The sequence below is a fragment of the Neodiprion fabricii genome, chromosome 2 (genome assembly GCF_021155785.1).
Source record: "Neodiprion fabricii isolate iyNeoFabr1 chromosome 2, iyNeoFabr1.1, whole genome shotgun sequence".
Lineage (NCBI taxonomy): Eukaryota > Metazoa > Arthropoda > Insecta > Hymenoptera > Diprionidae > Neodiprion > Neodiprion fabricii.
Genome location: NC_060240.1, coordinates 26,457,295 through 26,478,722, shown reverse-complemented (window position 1 = coordinate 26,478,722; position 21,428 = coordinate 26,457,295). Strand labels below are relative to the sequence as shown.

The 21,428-nt window shown below is 41.1% G+C and overlaps 1 protein-coding gene across 1 annotated transcript in view; it reads right to left on the bottom strand.

Annotated features, from left to right (window-relative positions):
* Positions 1-2,113: 2,113 nt before the first annotated feature.
* LOC124176482 overlaps positions 2,114-21,428 on the bottom strand; it is a 127,410-nt gene continuing 108,095 nt past the window's right edge. The window contains exons 5-8 of the mRNA XM_046557848.1: positions 15,057-17,411; positions 8,277-8,457; positions 7,283-7,402; positions 2,114-7,190 (exon numbers count right to left, since the gene is read on the bottom strand). Coding sequence (XP_046413804.1) covers positions 7,001-7,190; positions 7,283-7,402; positions 8,277-8,457; positions 15,057-17,411 — 2,846 coding nt within the window. The 3' untranslated portion in view covers positions 2,114-7,000. The remainder of the gene's footprint in view (positions 7,191-7,282; positions 7,403-8,276; positions 8,458-15,056; positions 17,412-21,428) is intronic.

The following is a 21,428-nucleotide window of genomic DNA, read 5'->3' as shown; positions in this document are numbered from 1 at the left end:
GCGAGAGTCGATTGGTCGTTCCAGTTTGATTGCAAGACCATCTAGTTCAACATCTCGTGAGTTGCTTTCACCTAGCGTTAAGGCTTTCTAATTAACTAAGAGTTTTCCGAGTTTTCAGAAAGGCGATCAGTTTCCCGCAAAGTCACTATGGTAACGAAACCTTCCGTTGAGCGCACATCGGTATCGTTACCTGCACCGAAGGTTTCGGTAAGTAGCCCAATTATGCGAAATGGTAACTTCTGCTGATGACTAACTCCCACTCTCACACTTTTTTGATATAGGAAGTAATCATTGAGGAATCAGGAAGTGCCGAAGGAAAGGAAGACGCTAGTGAAGAAGGAGGGGATGAAAACGACGGAGAAGATGCTACTGAAGCCGTTCACGAGGGCGAGCATGAAAAGCAACATGAAGAAGTTGCTCCGGTGCTAGAGGAACCACCGGCAGTGGTGAATGCGGTGGATGAAGTCGCAGCAGAGTCACAAACAGCTACTTCGGAAGAAGAGGGTGCTGACTAGATATCCTGGGTGTAACTTCATCGATCTTTGCGGTCGCTAATATTTTCTACCAGTATTTTTACTCGCGCTGATTATATTGAGTTTGTAGAAATTGAATGAGCTTTGGCGTTTTCAACTCGATTGATCAGTGAGCTTTGTAATCATTTTTTAAAACTATTCGTACGATTAAAGTGTTGTTTGAATGTATTTCTACCAATTGATAGTCGCAGGTTATAGTGTTATTTGAGGTATGATCAGTATCAGTAGTAAGGTAAACATACTGGAGAACTAACAAAAGGAGTAAACGCTTCCGGGATGAAGATATTTCTTGAAATTTTAACTGCAGAAACTAGATCAAACGTTACTAGATCCGTATTTTTTCCGACCCATGGGCAGCAGTTGTTTAAAAATCACGTGGCTTACATTGAAAAAATCTGAACAGAATTTTTTAAAGCTTTAAAGTTCTCGTTAAATATACTATTTTATTCTAATAGAGTACATTCCACGAAAGTAGTTGGTAACAAACGATGTTATGACTGAAAAGATTCTAGAACTTATGACGAAAACCACCCTACTTGCAAACGGCATAAGTTGTTCCTCATCTTTTCCAGATTTTTTTTTCTTATGATAATCTCAAGGGATGTGCGCAAGAAGAGCCGGAAACGGAACATTAATTCTTGACACCGGGTGATATATGTGTGTGATTAACAATGTTTTATTACCTTGACTGGTGTGCAGTTAATTCCAGAAAAGGGGGTTCACAAATTCGTCCAAATGTTCGAATTCACTTGGCACACTGAACACACACACACACACACGCGCACGCACGCACGCATACACGCACAGCTCGATAGCAACTGACTCTGTTGCTTAGAATTTATAGAATTTATAGAATAGAATCGGCACGTCGCGTGAGCGAGTTGTGACTGACTGACGAGTTCATCGGTCAGATGTGATTCCAGCCCCCGCCCCCCCTTCCGCTCCCCTTAAACTAAAAACGTAAATGTACTGAAGAAATTTCTGTATTACAACAAAAGATGTTGCCCACGCTTTTTAAAATTATTTATGGCTTGTGCTTGACCCCATTTCCAGTACCTTCCAAAAGTATAGGAAGAAACTAATTTTATTGAAAAAACGCGTTCATAAAGATGTACCCTATAAAGGATTCTATGGTCGGTAAATGCAAACTTGTCTACATTGAAAACATCTTAATTGAAATTTTTTTCTCTCCATAAGACGCGATGAGTATTCAAGTTTGATAGGTAATTAATCTGTGGAAATCTGAAAAATTGATCAACATGTTTCTCTTGAACTTGATTGAAAGTATTGATAAGAAGAATGAAGTGCAGTTTGAAATTACTGCTTATACCACTTCCGTAACGGTACATGTGTCCAAAATACTGACATGGCGATGGCTTAACCCGTGGTTTTTCAGCAACCACTGCACGTTGACCGGGGTAAAAAATCACGGATTTAACGTAATTTGATTTAGTTTCGTCAGCTCTAGTGTCAAAATAATCGATTACCTGGATGCGTGTTCTCCATTGGCAAGTGTTTCCCCAAAGGCATGATGCATGAGCTGGTAGGTAAGAAGTAACTGCAACAGAATACGCTCGACGTATTAACTTATTAAAGTTTTATTGTTAATAAGGAATTCCAGCTTACACCGTATCTGCTACTATCTAGCAAAGATGATTCAGGAACTAACTGAGCGGTATGACGCGGGTAGAGTTAATACCAGTACAGAGTCCTTACATTTGGGTCCGTTTAAATATGATCCGCGTCAGACCGGAAGATGATCCCGTCACAATCACGCACAGGTTTAGTAGATTACATACAATAATGTAATTAAAAGATTTATAGACATTACGAAGTTGGAAGTATATAATTTTGCGGTTTCCCTGTAGCAGGTATGAATTTTAAAAAATTGGTAAATCAGGGTCCAGGCTAAATTAGTTTTGCAGGGTCTCAGGCTTTTGCTCGGCCTGTAAATTGTATACAATTACATAGATTATGACGCTACGTAAATAGGAGTTATTAGGTTATGAGTCGAGTTATAATCTACTTCATATAAATTTCAAGGTACAGGGAGTATCTACAAGTAATGTGGCCTATCTAACTGTTTTGCCACACAAAATGGCCTCTGTGAAACGGCCGATGAAATTTGGTCCCAATTATGATTAAATGTGCTGTTTATATAATATTGGATCCGCGTCCATCCATGACGTAGAAAAAATCTGTCATCGCTAGACAAAAAGTGGTCATTTTTTAACGTGATTAATTATCAACTGTATAAACATTTTCATGCTTGAGTGACGTATCGATAAACGTTTTGAAAAAAGAAAAAAATACTAGCGAACACTTGTATGGCGTGTAACAATCTAACCAGATTTTGAAGATTTTTACTGCGGATCAAATTGCATCGGTATCAAGTTTCAAACAGGTCACCCTGTACAATTGTTATTGTATAATATGTGTAAGAGACTAGACGTATGTGTTTTATGTATATGTATAATATGTATATAATATATACATAACTTCTAAGTCCTTAGATCTTATGTACTAATATTATTAATTATCCAACATAGAATTTTGTTTACAACCATGAGCTAACGACACCATTAATATACAAATGAATACAATGTTAAATAAATATATATTTATATATATAGATTATAGTTTTAAAACAATAATAATATCGATGATAGAAGTAATCATACTAATAATAATAATTGCAATTATAATGATAGTGTGACACTAACGGGTCTTAAAAATTTTAACGTGGATATGCATTATTGGTTATAATTAATAATACTGGCAGCTTACAGTAGTCAACGCAGGTTAATATAGTACCGATCGCATTATGAGCCAATTGATGTTAACGGACTATTTTCACAGTGAAGAAGTAAATCCAGACCAGATTCGCTGCTGGTATATCGTTTTAGGGGAAATGATATCAGCATTGAACTGAAATCAAAATACTAGGCAAAGCTAGATACGAACGTTGAAAAGATAGCTTCGCCGCATATCATTTCCATCATTGAACCCCGGTATTATACCACTGATAATGGTCCGTCAACGTTGAGATTAAGTTTGTCTGGTGCCACAGAAAGCGCGATGAAATATCTAGTGTAATCTTCCGTGTTATAAAGTTCTCAATAAAGTTTAGCTAGAAGAACATATTTCTTTGAAACCCGAACGGAATTTCAGTTTTGGAAGACTGTAAATGAATGACTAATAGCGCCAGAGTAAATACGAAAGTTTCAGGCGCGTGAGATGTAAATGAGAAACGGAGTGACAAAGGAAGAAAAAGAGAAAGACAGATGGGAGGAAAGAGAAAGAGAGGTGAGAATCGCACGAGCTGCGTGGAAGTCTTTTGAGAAGTTTTTCTAATTTTTAAGCAGTAAGCACCCAATATTTTCATACATTTTTTTTTTCATTTTCTTTTTAATTTGGCACGAGACAGACTTATAATAATAATCATACAAACATCGTTTGGCTGCAATTACCTTATAAATGTAGTTAGGTCCAACTAAATTATATGTATGTACGTACAGGTAATTAGCATTCGATCTTTGAATCTTTGGTTTGTTTTTTGCTTAAATATAAACCTCGCCTCAACTCTACAATAATATTAATTACAATACGTATAATAATAATAATAATAATGTAATAACATATCCGGCTTCGCCGATATTTACGATCGTTCAAAACTGCAGTATCTATAATAAATGTTTAGGCTAATATTCATTAAATTTAGTTTTATTATTGTTAATGCACGGACGTCTGTATTCTGTGTCGACATTCGAACAGTGTTTTTATATTGAAAATGAATAATAATCATGCTTTAGTCTCACAGTGTAAACAATCGATACGTTACTGACAGAGATAGAAAAAAAAAAGAATATAACGATTGACAAAAATTTACTCGTAATATTGCACGATCACCGATACAAACATTATTTACTAATTGCCGTTCAGACACAATGAATCACAGGTGAGAAGAAAATATTTTTATTCGTAACTAATTGTAAACGCAGGCACCCGGTCATTGACCTGTAACTTTTATGGTTTACCGCGTTTGTCTTTTATTCATCTGAATACGAATTATTAAAACACGAATAATATTGATCCCATAATAATAATAATAATAATAGTAGTAATAGTAATGATAACAACAATAATAATAATAGTGATGATGATGATGATGGCAACATTGGTTGTAGTTACGGCATTTATATCAAATTAATATCACATGAAATAATGTATGTAACTAAGTTACTTTTACTAGTGCATGTTTGAAAATTCATCGATCAACTAGTTTCAGGCATAGTTATTGTAGAAACTATGTAAGGTAAATATATTTATGTTAAAAAAACGAAGTTGAACAAAAACATGAATGAAAAGAATCACAGTTATAAGAAAGTTTCACGTTTAAAAATAATTAATGAATTAATTAATGATGAACGATGAAATCAACAAAACTACCGGTAAATATACTTATAATTGTAATGTATACACATATATGTAATTATATATATACCTATATTCATTTACCGTTATGCGTAATAAAGTGTTTAAATATCTACCTAATATTTGGCATTGTTTTCTGCGAGCTATCTCGCCCCGCTGATTTACAAGAACGTTAAAATATTTTCACGTATGTATACAAATTACATGTAAATAATATAACAGGTATCGTATTATAAGTATAATGACAAGCATAATTTTCAGTTTGGCCTGTTACTGTTTGTCGCGAAAGTATAGATATATGTGAAATTTATATCCATCCTTCATCATCATTTTGACAGACGAAATTTACTGCTAGTATACTAAATGTATATTACGTATATATTCCTACATCTAACATCGTCTTAAATGTATTCACTTCGCGTCGCACTGCTACAATCAACTGACATCGAAACGTTGCGAGGTGTTTATTCTCTGATTACAATCAATCTTGGCAGGATTGAAGATAGTAATGAAATCAATTAATGGCTTTCTTGTTCCTCGAAAAGAGTGAAATTTGTTCTTATCCAGTTTAAAATCGTTATTTTCAGCTGATAAATCGATCATTCGGCTGATTCAGAAGTGTGTAACCTGCCGAATAATGTGAAATATTTTACAATCCCACGGTTAATTGCTAGTCTGATTAAATCGGAGGTAAACACCAAGTGAGCCTCCTCTGCACGATTGAGAATTGACAGTTGCGAGCGAGAAAGATTGCAACTTTCCCTGTATAATCCTATAAAGAGGTCAGTACATCACTTCGCACTCTGGCCCTTTCGCAAACAAATCGAATCCATTTTGCACAACCTTATGATAATTGAAGTCTGTTTGCAGAGAGAAAATGGAGAACTAGTCGCAAACTATCCATACAGGTATAACACATGTCCTCGAGTTCCGCTACCTTGTTATTCATCATCATGCAAGCTGGCACTGCAGTGAGATTCTAATACGGTGCCAACTCCGCTGCATGCAGCTCATTATACGCGGTTCTGTACCGAATCGATATATGTCCGTGCCTCTGTCATCCGAGATTACAACATCCGGGATGTTGACTTATCCATTCGTTGGGTAGAATCCAAATATTACGTTAAGTTGCACCGTGTACGGCAATTTATAGCGAGACGAGTATCTTCGCACATCGGCTTGGGAAGACAATGTTTCAAATTACGGAAGTTTGGTAGGTTGAACAAATTGATAAACGCGAGGGAATTTTCGTTTCTATACTTTTTCAGCGGCGACCTCGAATTTCATGTAAATTGATTTCGATGCAGCAAGATATATGCATATATCTCCGGAATTTCGCAAGTCTGTGCCTTGATTTTCGATACATTGTTCTTTTCATTTTTATCTTTCAAATTTTGTACGAATGTACGATTACTTTGACAAAAATATAATCCATTCGTTATGAAATACAGAAAATTAACGAGATTAGGATAAGCAATTAATCATCGTACGAAGAAAAAGTGAAATATTTGTTTTGTCAGTATGTACCGTTGCGATGTACGAGGATTATACCGCATACGAAATCAAAAACGAGAAAACGGCGTATCGGTTAAACTAAAAAAATGTCAACTTCTCATGCTACAAAAACCCATTACATACCGTGAGTTAGAAAGAAAAAAATAAAAGAAAAATGGAAATTCAATGTCAATTCTAGAGAATATCATCACAAATATTTTACCCACTACACATGTGCTCGGATATAATCAAAACCCAAAATTGAATCCATTGAAAATTCCCTGAGATACATATTTCATCGATTCTTTAGAATTGAACGGGTCCTCTCATAAGAGCTCATTCCTCGTTCATCTCTTTGCCTGTCTCTCTCCCCCTTCTTCTCTCTCTCTCTCTCTATCCCGCTTCTGGTCGATATTCAGGTCGGTAATTCCGGTGATCGTTTCGGCTCGCTCGAGCGAAACTGGACAAATTTGCAAGAAAATGTTCTGGGAAAGTGCGGTAATTATTGTAGCGCCTTAAAGGGCGCTGCGATAGATGCGCTACAAAAGTTGGGCTATCACTGGATGGAGCAGGCACATATGCTCGGCTCCCCGTATCGGCAACCGATTTACACTGAAGTGACGAACCATTTCTGGAATGGTCTCGAAGGGCTTACTGAATTGGCCGAGAATGTAGGCATTCAATTCCTCGTTCCGCTGTATTCGCATATGCATGAATCCTCTTGCGCTTCTGCAATTTCGAAATGGAATTGTTAGGAGATCATTCCGTCTCGATGTGGCAGATGCTTCTTCTTCTCTTTTTAAACCTTGGCTTATACTCACTTGAGAGACAGAGAATAATCCTGTTTAGTAGACTCGCTGTTTCTGACCAGGTAGCTTCCCTCTCTTAGTAAACGAAGGACTGCTTCCGCCTCGATTCGGGTAATCGATCCGTGGTACCATCTAGAAACACAAAAAATCACCGAACAAAATAATTTGGCTGATGATTATTTTAGTCAGACTAATGTCTCGTAGTCAAAACTTTACGCAAAGGTTCGAAACTGGTTGAATGAAGATATTCATTTCTTGAATTGTTTCGAATCTAGCCTCAAAGTAGAAAAAGTCAAGACGATGTGAACTATGTTATCTAATTAAAACTTCGATAAGCAGTATGGTATTGGTTTGAAAATTGGTGTTCGGTCGTTTTCAAAGCAACCAACCAAATGTCTGTCTTCAGAATTAAATTCAAGATGTTAGACGCAGAACAGTAAATTTATCTATAAACTAAGAAATAAAATTTTTGTACATATCAAACAAGCAAGTTCAACTACTAGCATGGAATCAACATGGCCGCCATTGTTCCATTTGAGGTTTTAATTCAGCTGCGGCATTACTTCCAGCACTCGACAGTTTTTATACGCTATTCTATGTCAAACGAAACGACGGCAAGAATAATGCAGTTGTGACATCAATTTTAAAAAACGCGCTGAAGCTGAGAAATTGGATAGTGAAATTCACTTGCGTACACGAGTACCAACATGCATTGCGTATCGTTCACTCCGGCACATTTCCATTTTTATCCTCAATTCTGTATATCGTGACTTTGCCGAATAGGAACGTCCTGTTTCAAATAACAAGCAGAAAAAAAAAACTACTCACAAGTCAAGGATCGTGTATATCCACGCACGGAATCATCCTAATACAGTAGTGCGGAAATAAAACCAAACATCGAGATAAATGAAAACATAGTAAAAACGGCGCGGGGATATCGACATATAGCCGGAGGGTTTCAAAAGTCAGCAGAATTCATGATGGAATATGAAGACATTCATCTCACCCTTGTCTCTCCAAGGGCAGGTCTGCGTCAACGAGGTCAGCGGATCCGCGGGAAGTGCCCATCTCCAGGGGCAGTCCAAGGCAAAGTCCTCCGGGTTTTTTTAGGCCTACTTTACCACCAACCCCGTCCATCCCCCCAGCGTCGAGGTTCAGCGTCATCTTTGGGCGCGCCGTACCGCCGCCTGAAATGAGTCACATCACAGACTGTTAGGAGCCAGACACAGCGTCGCGACGCTACCAGAATCGTCCGTAATATTCACACACCAAAGCTCCACCCCGTGTATCAGTCACCCCAAGCTTTATGGTCGATCTAATTGAACAACTTCCTCATGCCCTTTCTTGCAGCCACTGTCATGTTTACTCACAAATTACTCGCTTTTTTGACCTACTTTTCCGCAGGTAATAAAACGTTACGGTAAGACGAAACAAGGAAAGTTTGCTTTAGTTGTTCAGAAAACTTTGCTAAGGAAAATAAGAAGATATTTTTTATGGATCTGTGTACGGTTTAACAGACTAATCGTAAATCAATTAAGCATGTTCAACATTGCTGACGCATACATGATTTTTACCTATGAGAATTTATACATTTTGATTTAGTGTCAAGTATTTTTATTTTGCTAAATACTTTTCGCTGAATATTACCTTGAGTATACATTTTACAATTATATGATACGATGACTCAATTAACGAAAAAATATTCCATTTACACGAAAATGTTTAGCCTTGACTAAAATGGTATACTAAGTTTTGAATGTTTTTCTCACGAAAACTCTTTAATTTAGGATATATTGTTCAAGTACGCGTGTTGCAGCGAATATTTGGAATTTTATTTTCACCCTCCGATTAATTTGGGGAAGAATTTTCCATTAGTGTCCAAGTTAGGCTGACTCGGTCACAGTGATTGATACGAGAATTTTTTTTAGCTTCGGCAGCTAAAGCACCCCCGGAGAATTCAGTATAAGCTTTTAGACCGTCGTGGCCGAACTTAAGTCTCTAATACTTTTTAATGTGTTTTTTTTTTTTTCAAATGTTCCGGTGCGGAGTTTTTAAAAGAAAACTTACTTTGGAAGTTTAACGAGGAGGAACCAGTACATCGTTCTTAAATCAAGCTGCATCGATTGACGAAGAGCAACTAGATTAAAAAGTTATACACTTGCACGATGTACAACAGAAGCTGCGACGAAGAAAACTTCCAGTAATATGCAAGTCAGCTTAACATTTGACTTCGGACAAATAGAAACGGATCCATTTCCATCTGGTGATTTATTAAGTTAAGTCCCCATCGCGTGATTCGGTTCAGGTATCCCTCCAAGATCAATCTCTTAGCAGTTTGGTTTTGGTACAGGGAATGACGAAGGTGGTTTAAGCCGATCTGTCAGGTGTAGCTTTCGGTTAGAGTTGCGTGCGAGAAGTTAATCGCGTTAAGAGATGCTTCTGTCTCGAACAATAGTCCAACTGGAATCACTGCCGTCCCTAAACTGTGGCGAAGAAAAAACTCCTGAACGAATTGGGCACCGCGTAGCTCCATTAAATATTTACAACTTGTACTGTTCTGAACTGTCAGCCACAGAGCTTGTTCCATCAAATCTTAGCCATAAATCTCTACGCTGAAGATCTGAAGATGAAGTATGACATGACCAGGAGCTGACAAAGAGTGTTTCGGAGTAATTACTCAAGTAAGAAAGTGCTCCTCGTGTTAGCCAAAGATCCAGCTGCATTTCGAAAAGTCGTTGATTATTACGATCACATATCCAGACATTGGCGTGGAAATGGCGATCAATTTCAGAAACGAGGAGTAAATCGGAAATGCTCAAGTTTCACTGACAGACGAGCGAGATATGTTGTTCGGAATAAAATGCGGTGCATGACGTTACCCAAGATCGCAGGCACGTCGCAGTGTCTAGGCGTCTTGGCGGTTTGCGGCGTCCTCCAGGGAAATACCGGGACGTTGAAGGCGTCACCGAGCGACAGCGGGAAACTTTTAATTCCCTTAGAAAATCAGGATGTATTGGTTTGCGCCATTCGACTGGGTGGGTAGGCACGAAGGATCCTGACGCGTCACGACGACTCGTGACAGTTGGTCGGGAGCGGTATTGATGCGTATTTATTGCCTGATGCTCGAAGCAATTTGGTGAGAGTTTTTATTGGACGAGGCATCGCCGAGTGTATTCGCCTCAACAAATGTCAGTGGAAGCGAAGCTAGACAACCGATGTCCAGAGGAAGCCAGCCACGTTTGCGTTATTCATGGGGTTGTATCCCATTATGATGATCTCACAGCTTTCGAAAACCTACATTACACTGTGAGGCATGGCGCACTGCTGCACACGTGTCGACTGGTGCAGCATCTGGTAGCAGATGTATCCTGCCAGCGAAGGCTCTTATCTCGCCTCTCACCTCTCATGTAACAAACACTTTGGACCTGCCCGGAATTCTTGATGCATCGAGATCCTCATGAAATATGAACTAACGGAGCCAACGCCCCTGGATACCGTGGTCTGCAGTATCTGCCGTGAAACAGGATGCGCATATCCCTTTATCGTCGGAGGTCCCTGATGTATCCGGTATTCCAATTTGTCTGGAGCTCAAACAATATCGTCGTGTCAAAAATTTACCCACTCACGATGAAACTGGGTGAAGAGTGTTTCCACATCAGAAAAGAAAGTTCAACGGGTCTGACCTTCGGCTCGCTATACACTTTGGACTCGTCGATACGCTCGCGAGAACCGTTCAATTGATCTTTGTTATCCGTACCACATCATTGGGGTTAGTGAGCCAACTCGAGATGCTGGTTTATCGGCACTCGCTGCTGCTGCGGCGACTGCTTTTTTATAAGTGGATCCACTTTTCTCGCTCAACCAAGGCGTCTGGCTTCGAAATCGAATTTTTTCTTTTTCGGCGGTATCTTAAGCTACGTTAACAATAAGAACGAATGTCAAACATTACAGTGTTCGTACAGGTTAGATTCAACGCGCGATTTAACACAAGAATTATCATCGCCAATGTCAAATGTACTTAAGATCAGTTTCTGACGAGATTAGTGTGAAAACTATGAGATAAACTATGGATGGTTACGACAATCAAAATTTCAGCCAACATATTTTTGACATCAAAAAATGTTATGTCCAATGCGAATCATGCATCCGTACTGATAAATTGGACTCCCTAACACTTGAAGTCAGTCTGAGGATCCGTATCTTTCCCATTTTTGAAAGTGAGCTCATACCCACAGTCCTTTTATAATTGAGTCATGAGATCTGTCCTCCACCTTATACCTCGCTCGTAAATTTCGCTCAGCCGAATCTTGGTTTCATCATGAAAAACAGGAAAAACATTCTCGGAGGGTAGCTTATAAATACGTTATAAAACATTCATCTGGTGTGAAGGACCGCCACTAGATTTAATATATAATTCAAGAATGGGCGAACGAGGAGAAGGCAGCAGGTAGCAGCTATACATATAAACTGCTACATCGCAGCGCAGTGGCCAATGCGACTAAAGTCATTATACATATCCAGTTATTGAGTAGGCTGCCGGGACTTTTGATATGGAACGGAATCAGGTTACAGAAATTGGCTTTACCTAAGAGACTTTTTCATCTTTACAAGGCTTTAGAGAATTGTAATAAGATTAGCAACCCCTGTGCGGGATGTGCCGGCCGAAACATGCGGGACTGACTTCAAAACCGAATTTTAAAACGCTCAATGACGCTGATCGTCATCTGCACAATTCGAATCCATTTTTGTTATAAAGGGGAGTCGAGAACCCGTAGACAGGGGTGATTAGATAATCGCGAGTCTTTTCCACGAAGTGCACACGGAGTAGAGTAAAGAACGCACGCACCTTCTGAATGTGGAAAGAGAATTTCGCTTTTCCCTTGTCATGGCAGCGGATTTTTCCTCCACATATTTCACAACGGAGCTGTTCCTACTTTAATTTCTGCACAGTTCAGTCAGCCGCGTAGCTCGAGATAAGGCGAAGGGGCTGTTATCGCTCCAGTCAACGAACTTGCCGAGTAACAAAGATCTCAGGAATTAATGATCCGTGAGAGATAAAAATAACCCTAGGCTCAGGGCTGAAAGAATCGGTTTAATTACCGGACATCTATAGCCTCCTGGAATCGATGCCGTGACGTGGGCGGTTAATCAGGTTTTTTATTTTTTAAACCATCTCGTATCCCTTTTCTAGCCTGGTCGATATCGCATGATTATAGTTTTGCGACACGCGACGTCACCATGAGTCATCCGTGATCGTTGTAGTCCACGAATTGCTACAACGGATTCCGAATGCACATTTTCGTGGCCGCAAATAACACACTCGGAGCTTTTGCAATCAGACAGACGTACATACGTCATACACCTACGCATGCGAACGAAACGGCACCTACTTCGATTTCCAGCCAGGCGGTGGCCCACCTTTTGTCTGGAAGCACAATGCACGTCTACTACACACCGGTAAAATAAAGCCAAGCACTACTCGTAGCTGACGTCACTTTTTTCCGAGTTCCCTGTCGCGTTGTTTTTCTTTTTTCCTCGCTCATTCAGGTGTCGGGAGTAAAGTCGATTTCTGTGAATACCTCATGTCGGCAATGCGATTCGGTACGTTCGATCCACTGTAATTGCGTCCTCGTGGTACGTCTTGTCCCTCGTCCATAATCTCGGCAAATCGCTCACACACGGCAATAATTACTCTTGTTAGGGGAAAAAACGTACCCTCGTATCGCAATCATAGCGTGATCAAGACGACGGAATTTCCCCGTTTATTCGCCCCGTTAAAAGCTCGTTTGGAGATCGTGACACCGTCTGGACATCCATCAGACCGTTCTCTGGGTCCACAGCGCCGATCCGTCTTGTCCCATATGTTACAAGCCCCTTTCGCAATACTCGACGACAAACGAATGGCGATTTAAGAATCACCGATTCTCTGCTTACGGAATGACGCTCGCGAGGCGTTGATATTAACGCGAAGACGGATGGCCCGTTCCTCGGGACTCAGATTGGAAACGGATTTCTGCCCGGATAAGCTTGACCCTGATTTAACAGCCAGTTAAACTTCCTAGACTCTTCCACTCGCGACAAAGCACCTTTGTGATAAGTATTTTGAAAATTCAGGAGAATAGATATCAGATTTCGTGTTTCAATTTTACTGTGAAAATAAGTTCATTACCGCATAAAAATTTTCGGTTTTGATTGCTGATGTCCTGCTCAAAGTATCTGATCGATCACCGGTATGTTTTATAAAACTATATATTATATTTTTCTACAAATAATTTTCAACGTTCTACAACGTACATGAGTTGCAACGAAATCGGAGGTGGGCACCAAACTGACGTTTCTTGTCAGGGAACTCGTTTAACAGTTTTTTGAAGTATACGAGCTGCGGGATAAATTCAGGATCTATGATAAAAACCATCTTACACATGGCTGCGTTCAAAGTGAAAGCGGTTCATCAAAAACTTCTGATCGAAAAATTGATGACAATGCAAGTTTTATGATCAGTGACTATCCAGCGTTACGGATAAACCATACTAGAAGTTGAATTTTTGAGGTTTTTACGGTCCTTCGTAGTTTGGTTTCTCAGCCAAGAGAGCACCAGATTGTTCAAAACACCTGCGAATGTAGCGTTTATGTTACAAATGGGCATGCAATTCGTATAACCGCGCTTCGAAGATGCTTCAGACGGGTATCGTTCAAACTCCCATCAAAACAGGGATGATGTCGCCCAGTCGTAGGGGGAGTCTTCGCTCAGCCCGGGGCTATACGTTGCAGTTTAATCGCCTGACTAATTTCAGTTGGGCCAACGTCGTGTGCTCTGGTATTACATATATTACAGGGCTTACCGCGACGATCGTAATCCAGGCTCAAATTACTATCCTTTAGAGTAATGGTAGAAGCAAGCGTGAAAGTGCCCGACGACCAGGAATTGTTAGGGGTGAAGAGAAAAGTAAAAGGTTCTTTTTGGAACAATATTATTTCGGGTTAAAATATGGCTCGATGAAGAAATTGTAGCGCAAGCGCTAAGCGGTGGGCATTCCATTTTTAAAGGTCACGCGCATCTGCCGAGGGGAAAACTCCGTGACGCTAAGTAAGTGAGTCCTAACATCGTTAGACACTGTCTGAGTGGTTTTGATTATCAAGTGTCAAACTGCCACGGTACTTAAAATATTAAAGGGGTATCTCTCATTTTTGCCTGGCTTTCAAACTTTGATGTTCCTAAAATATTATCTTAGGTAGGTACTTTTACGTCAAGATCAACGAGAAACTCGAGATGTTATCAATTCCACTTCGAAAGGAAGAGTATTATCGGCCCCAGGAGCTGTTCTAATAATACCTAAACATTGTTCAAATATTACGTCATCAGCTTGACGATCATTTCATTCTATTAGTCCAAACGTTATGTTGAAACGAAAAGTGCGTATGTACTTTAATTAAAGACTGTACAATCGTAAGACTTCAAATTATTCCACGATTTCGAAAAATTCTAAATTTCGACCAGTAGTTTCGATTGTCTTCATACACTGTAAAAAGAATATCGCTGTATACTTCTATGGACGATAATTTGGTATCATTGTAATACTAACTCATATTAGTTTGATATCATATGATACCAAGCTTTCGCACTCGTCAGAAAATTGTTCCATGGTATCCTCACCGACCAATTTCTTCACATAATGACTCCAAACAGAATTGAACATACTGATGAAGAAGCGTACATCTGATTTGAAAAATGCTTAGCGTCCGTTTGTAACATACCTCAATATTTTTATTCAAAGTGGTGACTCACCGAACAAGATAGGGACGTCAATGTCACGTACAGACAAGCTCGACGAGGCCTGTGACGCACTAGATTCGATACTCTGAGTGCACCTCAGGCGTCTTCGTAGTTTAGGCATGTCGAACGGAAGGTCGCGGAGATCGACGCTAGTGGCACTGCCGGATGTGGTGGCGTCCTGCTGCATGAGAAGTCGCCGTCTGCGTAGTTTCGGCATGTCAAACGGAAGGTCAGAGAGTTCAGGTTCATTGTGGACCAGGTTGAGGTTATCGACTTGCGGTTTGAGAAGGTGAAAACCGAAGGGCTTGCACTTTATCCCGGCGCGAGATTCGATCGAGATCCCGCTGTCCGATCCCTGAATTTCAGTGTCACCGGACGAGGACGACTGCAGGGCGAGATTGATGAGATTCTTGTTCTGAGGCGTCCGGCGTTTCTTGAACGAAGTGTCAGTCGGCGATGTCACGTTGTTCGCGTTCACGGTTGGGTTTTCAGTGGTCAGGGTCTGCGCCTCCTCGGGCGAACCCTTCTGGGAATTGTTGTTTCGGTTGTTATCCGACGTCTCAGAGGCCGGTTCCTGCGACGATTTGTCCGATATCGGAGACAGGATGTGGAGCTTGTTCGTATGGTGGGTCAAGAAGCCGGTCAGTGTGTTCTGCTGATGATTGTTCACGCAGCTCGTGCTACCGCTGTCCGAACTGTGCGAGCTTAGACTCGTGCTGTGCCGACTCTCCGAGCTGCTCGTCGACCTGTTTCCCTCGCTGGTGCTGCTCCTCAGGGACTCCATGCTCCCGCCGCTGCTGCTAGTGGCCATGCTCTCCGTACTAGAGTAGCCCATCCTCCGGCGAGTCGTCCTAAGCTTAAACTCGAGGATTCCCGCCTCTCTCCGTGGTCTCGGAAGGTGTTCCTCAGCCTCGTGAGGCCTTCCCTTGAACTCCATTATCGGACGGGTCTCGCGAATGAGGCTCCGAGGACGTTGTTTCTCCTCCTTTGGCCTGCCCTTAAATTCAAGGATCAGTTCCTTGTCAAGCCGGCGCATATGAGCATCGGGAGCCTCGCTCTTTGGCCGTCCCTTAATCTCCAGTATGCTTCCCTCGCTGCTCTGTGGCGACTCCTTGGCGCGTAGGGATTTCACTGGTAGTCTCGTGTCCTTGAGCCGCGGATGATCGGCCTGGGACGGTAGATTCGGAGCGCTGCGTATATTCAGAAGAAGATGGTCCTTTCGGCCGTGAAACTTGGCCGGAAGTGGGGCTGTCGATGGCGGCGAGGGCGGCGCGGGCGCGTAACCGCGGAGCGGCAGCCGGGGCGAGGAGTTCTTCTCGTCGCTGGAGTTTACCTGGAGGGATTCGATGTCCTGGGACAGAGACGATATATTGTCGGTTTGCTGAAGGCGGCTCGGAATCGGTTTTGGGCGGAGTAAAACTACCTTGCGTCGCTCCTTCGAGGCGTACGCGTTGTTGACGGGGCAGCTGACCGGCTCGAAAGCGTGGAAGGGCTCCGGCACCGGGGACGGGGCCTTCGGCTGCAGGACCGCCGTAATCCTCGAGGGGGCATGGAGGACCGGATGGTTGGTAAGACGGTCATGATCGTCGAGGTCGTCGTCCGATCGGCTGACCTTGGAGTCGAACGCGGTCTCGTAGAGACGTCGCTGCCTGGCCATCTCTGCCTCCTCCTTGTCGGCGGTCTCCTCGTCCTCGTCGGCTTCGTCCTCGAGCAGGACTAGCTGAGGGTCTATTTTTCGAGTCCGGCGAAGCTTGCGCGCCTGGCGCAGGGGCGGATCTACATCCTCATCGTCCGGTGACACGACGCAGGTGCAAACGGCACTCGGTATGTCGTGACTGAGGAGGCGATGCGGCGGCATGAGGGTGCTGTCCCACTCTGTGATAATGCACGATGAAAGTATCTCGTTCCCACCGTGAGGTACGGCATGCTGCTCACTCCCCGATGTTGGGCTCACTAGATCCTGGTTGTTGTTGAACGTTCCACCACCATCACCGGCCACCGAATTCCTCTTTGGTAGTCCCGGTGTCCTCGATCTTTCCCCCGGGACGTCGAGGCTCACGCTCTTCCGGTATCTTCCTGGCTGAGGACGCGGCAGTTCTTCGCTCGCCTTGAAGAGGTCGCCGTAGTAGTAAGGCGACGGATGCCGCACCGGCTGACCAGGATCCGTTGGCGACTGGTCCGCTTCGAGATGCACCAATGCCACGCAATCTACTATCACTGCGTCTCCTGGCGGCAGCGTTTCCTCTTCGAGAAGCGACGGCGAGCTGCGTCCCGTTGTCTTGTACAGGCTGTTCTTACGTCGGCGAAACTCCGTCAGAGTACCGCCCGCCTCGTCATCGGCACCGGAGGACTCGGATGCTGACGGATCTGTGGAGAAAAGATTTCACAAGCCACTATGATTTTTGCGGGAGACAGAACATGCGTACATAGAACGAAAATCGCATTGATATGGAAAAGTAAACCTACGTTTAATGTAAACCATAGGTATGTGATTTGTATGCCGGTAGCTTTTTGTTCAGTATTCAATGATCGTATCTTTGGAGAATAATAAATACTGTTCTTAAAGTACTAATTGCAAGTTATCTTTATTACGCAATATTTAGCATGTATGAAGCCTCTTTGTACGGTATCAAGCTCATCAAAGTGATCACCTTACATTTATTTTGCTAGGATTAATGAAGAATTGTGTTCGAAATATCGATTTTTAAACTGAAATCACTGCGCAATATTGATTTCGCAACAACATTATCACGATGACTTCAATTAAATCTCAGTAATTAAACATTCCGAGACATCGCCACATTTTTCAGATCGCTGTCAACGTGAAATTTTGATTATCCAAATGTTATTCAAAGAGCGATGCAGTCTTTGGAACCGGATGGATGTAATTTACCAAAATATTCTTCGCAATTGTAGATACACCTTAATTCCAGTCAAGAAAAGTATAAGGGACGTGATTTACAACGGAAAGAGTAGCTGCGTTCCTCGACAAAAGGATGCTTTATAGTAAAATTGAAGTGAAACGGTGAGTGCAAAACGATTTTTCGGGGTCAACGATAAGTGCTACTGGTTTACCACCGCTGAAAGTAATTGTATATAATAATATAAACGGGCTTTATTGTATGCTGAAAGTTGCCGTGAACGCGAAGGAAAATTTTTCCAGAACGTGGAGACGGTAAAAGCCAAAAAAAAATTCCTATCACGCGTGATACAGAGCAGTTCTGCATGTATTTTCGACGAAAATTTAAGGAATGCGTGTCGCAGAAGCTACGAAAAAGCGGATTCTTAATCTGTAGCACAAAGGAGGCTGTAATAGCTTTTCGCTAGGCAGCTTCTAGCTATTCAGGGTTCCAATCTGACGCGCGACGTCTTCGTCAACTGTGCGAAATAAGGGGAGAGAAAAAAAAGGAGGAGCCGAAGAAGAAGAAGAAGAAGAAAGGTTTGAAAAGAGCCCACACTGGTGGTTCTTTTTTCCCACCGCAGTAGCTATAAAGCCGTGTTTCCTTCCTTCCGGGAGGCCACAACGTCTTGATTTCACATTGTCACCGAACCACCGTGCCTCAAAGAACCTCGTCAAGTCAGGCTGAGTTAGAGTCCGCCAATTTGTACATTCTCTTCGTACACCTGGGACAACAAAAGATAGAACCGTCTTCTACTCCGCTCATCAAGGTGGACTGAAAGTAATTCTACTCCGAGAAATCCATTGGCCAAACCGCAGAGGACCATGTTGCACTTCCAGACATGGAACTTAACGATGTACTGTAGCAGAATTTCGCTCCTAATGTCAGGTTCTTTTCCCCTCGTTCATTTTTGTGCTTATCATTTCGTTACTCGCCTGGAACACTTTTTCTGATAATTTCGTTTTCTCAGCTTAAATGGATTTTTGATTGTTCGAAGGATCGGAATATTTTATTCTTTAAAAAAGTGATTTAAACATATAAGGAGTAACGTAAAGATCATTAAAAAGTTATTTGAGAGGCTTTGTATACTAATACATTAGAAAAGTGCGTTGCCAGTATCTTAGCATTTGTGCAAAAGGTGCATCTGTCGATTTTCAGAATAACCCAAAAATCGCATTTTTGTTTACAACTTTTTTACAAATTCATAATTTTGCAATTTGCAGTCAGTTCCAACAACTCAAGACGATCGAGCAATTCAGTTAATCTTGAAGAAATGTAAATTTCTACAATGAGATTTAAAGTATTTGACCATTGGTCATTCGCATTAATTTTTCTGCTATTATATTATTGTATTTCTATGTCAACTTTTCATGTTACCTTAGGGGACTAGTCCCAAGGTGAATAAATTCTAATTATAATCCTAAACATTCTAACAGACTTCGTTGTTCGATGTTCATCGACTCCGTGTACGGGACATTCGTGCTTGTTCGATAAAATGATATGAAATTTTGAAAACAAAGACTCCGCGTCAGCTGGACTTCATTCTCTGGGTAAAAGTAAAAGTGGGTATAAGCTTACAGGCATAGGAGGTACCCTTAAAGGAGAATTGGTATCCGCCTCTTTTCTTTGTCGTAATAATTTTTCGAAGCAAAGTTCCTCCCGCCTGGCGTTATCTATACGGGCAGGGAACCGCTGTCAACGCCAGAACTCTGTGGTTTATGGAGCTGGCTGGGCTCGCAGTCCTTCGCCCTGCTGCCAACGCGGGGAAACAGCCAAAAGAGGAGTTTCGAGAATCCATGGTCCATAACGAGACCATTATCCACACTTGGTATACCGGGTGTATTTCGAAATATATCACAAGCTGCGCTCTCGATGCGTAGGTCTAAAAAAGGTTTATTAAATTCTGAACCCAGTGAAAAATTCGGCATCTGCATCGTCTGCTTACACACGAAAAAGTACTGCCGGTACAAAATGAAAGTATACTGTGTGCGAATGGAAAGTCATTTGATCCAAATGAGAAATCAGCATCTTCTAACATTGAAAAGTCTATGAAAATCTTCAAATAATAATTTCCATAAATCTTATGAAATTTTAATAACAATCCTTTCAGGATTTACGGTATTTCGGAAGATTTTGCGTAATTTCAGGTCAAACTTTAAAAGTTTTCGCGATATTTAAAGAAATCCGAAGGAACTTATTTGATTGCAAATGATTTTGAAGGATTTAAAAACACTTCGTACAGAGTTTGAAATATTTTGTTCAATATTTACACACCGTATTAAAAATTTGGCTTGCTTTTCTACAAGAGTGAAATTCTTCTGCACCCTTGGTTGAATTATATTGAATTACAAGAAAAAGGGAAAAATATTTGTAAATAATAACGACGTTCCGCGTTGGTGGAAATTATGCGATACAGCGATACTTTCACCCTTGCACGTTGCTGCATTGCAGTTTCGAAAAGGTGGTTAGCTTTACTTGAGACATTGAGGGGGGAAGAAAAAAATGGGGTAGGGTTCGAGGGACGCAAGGGTTAGAAGCCTTGAATTAATGAAAACCGAAAGAAGAAAAGAAGAAGAAAAATAATAAGAAGAAGAAGAAGCAGACGATGAAATATGAATATGTATCCACAGCTGCTTCGCCCTGAATCGACTACGCGTATACCTAAAGGTGAAAGAAGTGCGGAGGAGGAGAGATAAAGAGATTAAAATTTGCAAAAGAATATTCAAGACTCGCTTTACGCAACTTGATCGTATAACCCACACCTGCATAGCTCGTTTGCAAAAATTCTTCCGCAGCTGTTTCGCAGCTGTTGGATTATTACAATTAAGAATGAAATATGCACCTACAATACAAGATGCGAAAGCTGGCGTTTACGTTTCAATACATTGGACATAGCTGCCGAATCGACCCTGAAGATCTCTAATTTTATTTACTGTCTGGCGTATTATTATTCCAGCTGTGTAACACTTGAATTTATGTTGAGATAATTTTTCAATCCATTATCCGATGTTTGAGAAAAGTTTTCAAAGTTAGTATCAACGTTTTTGAAAATTCCTTGAACGTGCGAATATTTATAGTAAGTAAATCGTATTTGAAAGACAGACGTTGGGTGAAAATTTAGATAATTTTTGAACTTATAACGGACACTTTGAACTTGAAAATAATTATCCGAATGACAGGTATTATATATTTTGCTGGAGTATAATACAGTAATTACCTACGCATGAAAACATCCGTTATTTTAAACAGAAGAATCTGATGTTTGAAAAAAAAGGAAGATTTACAGTCAAATTCGAAAAGTTTGCGTATTATTTTAATTAATGTGGTAAAATACTATTTACCATCAATTTATCGATGGTTTAGAAATGATGTAAATTTTCAGTTCCGTTTGCCGCGTACTCCTTAACAATATTTTTTACGATAACCGAAAACTATGGTTCTAGGTAGAAAATGAAAATTAGTTTTCTAGCTGTTACCAGAAAGT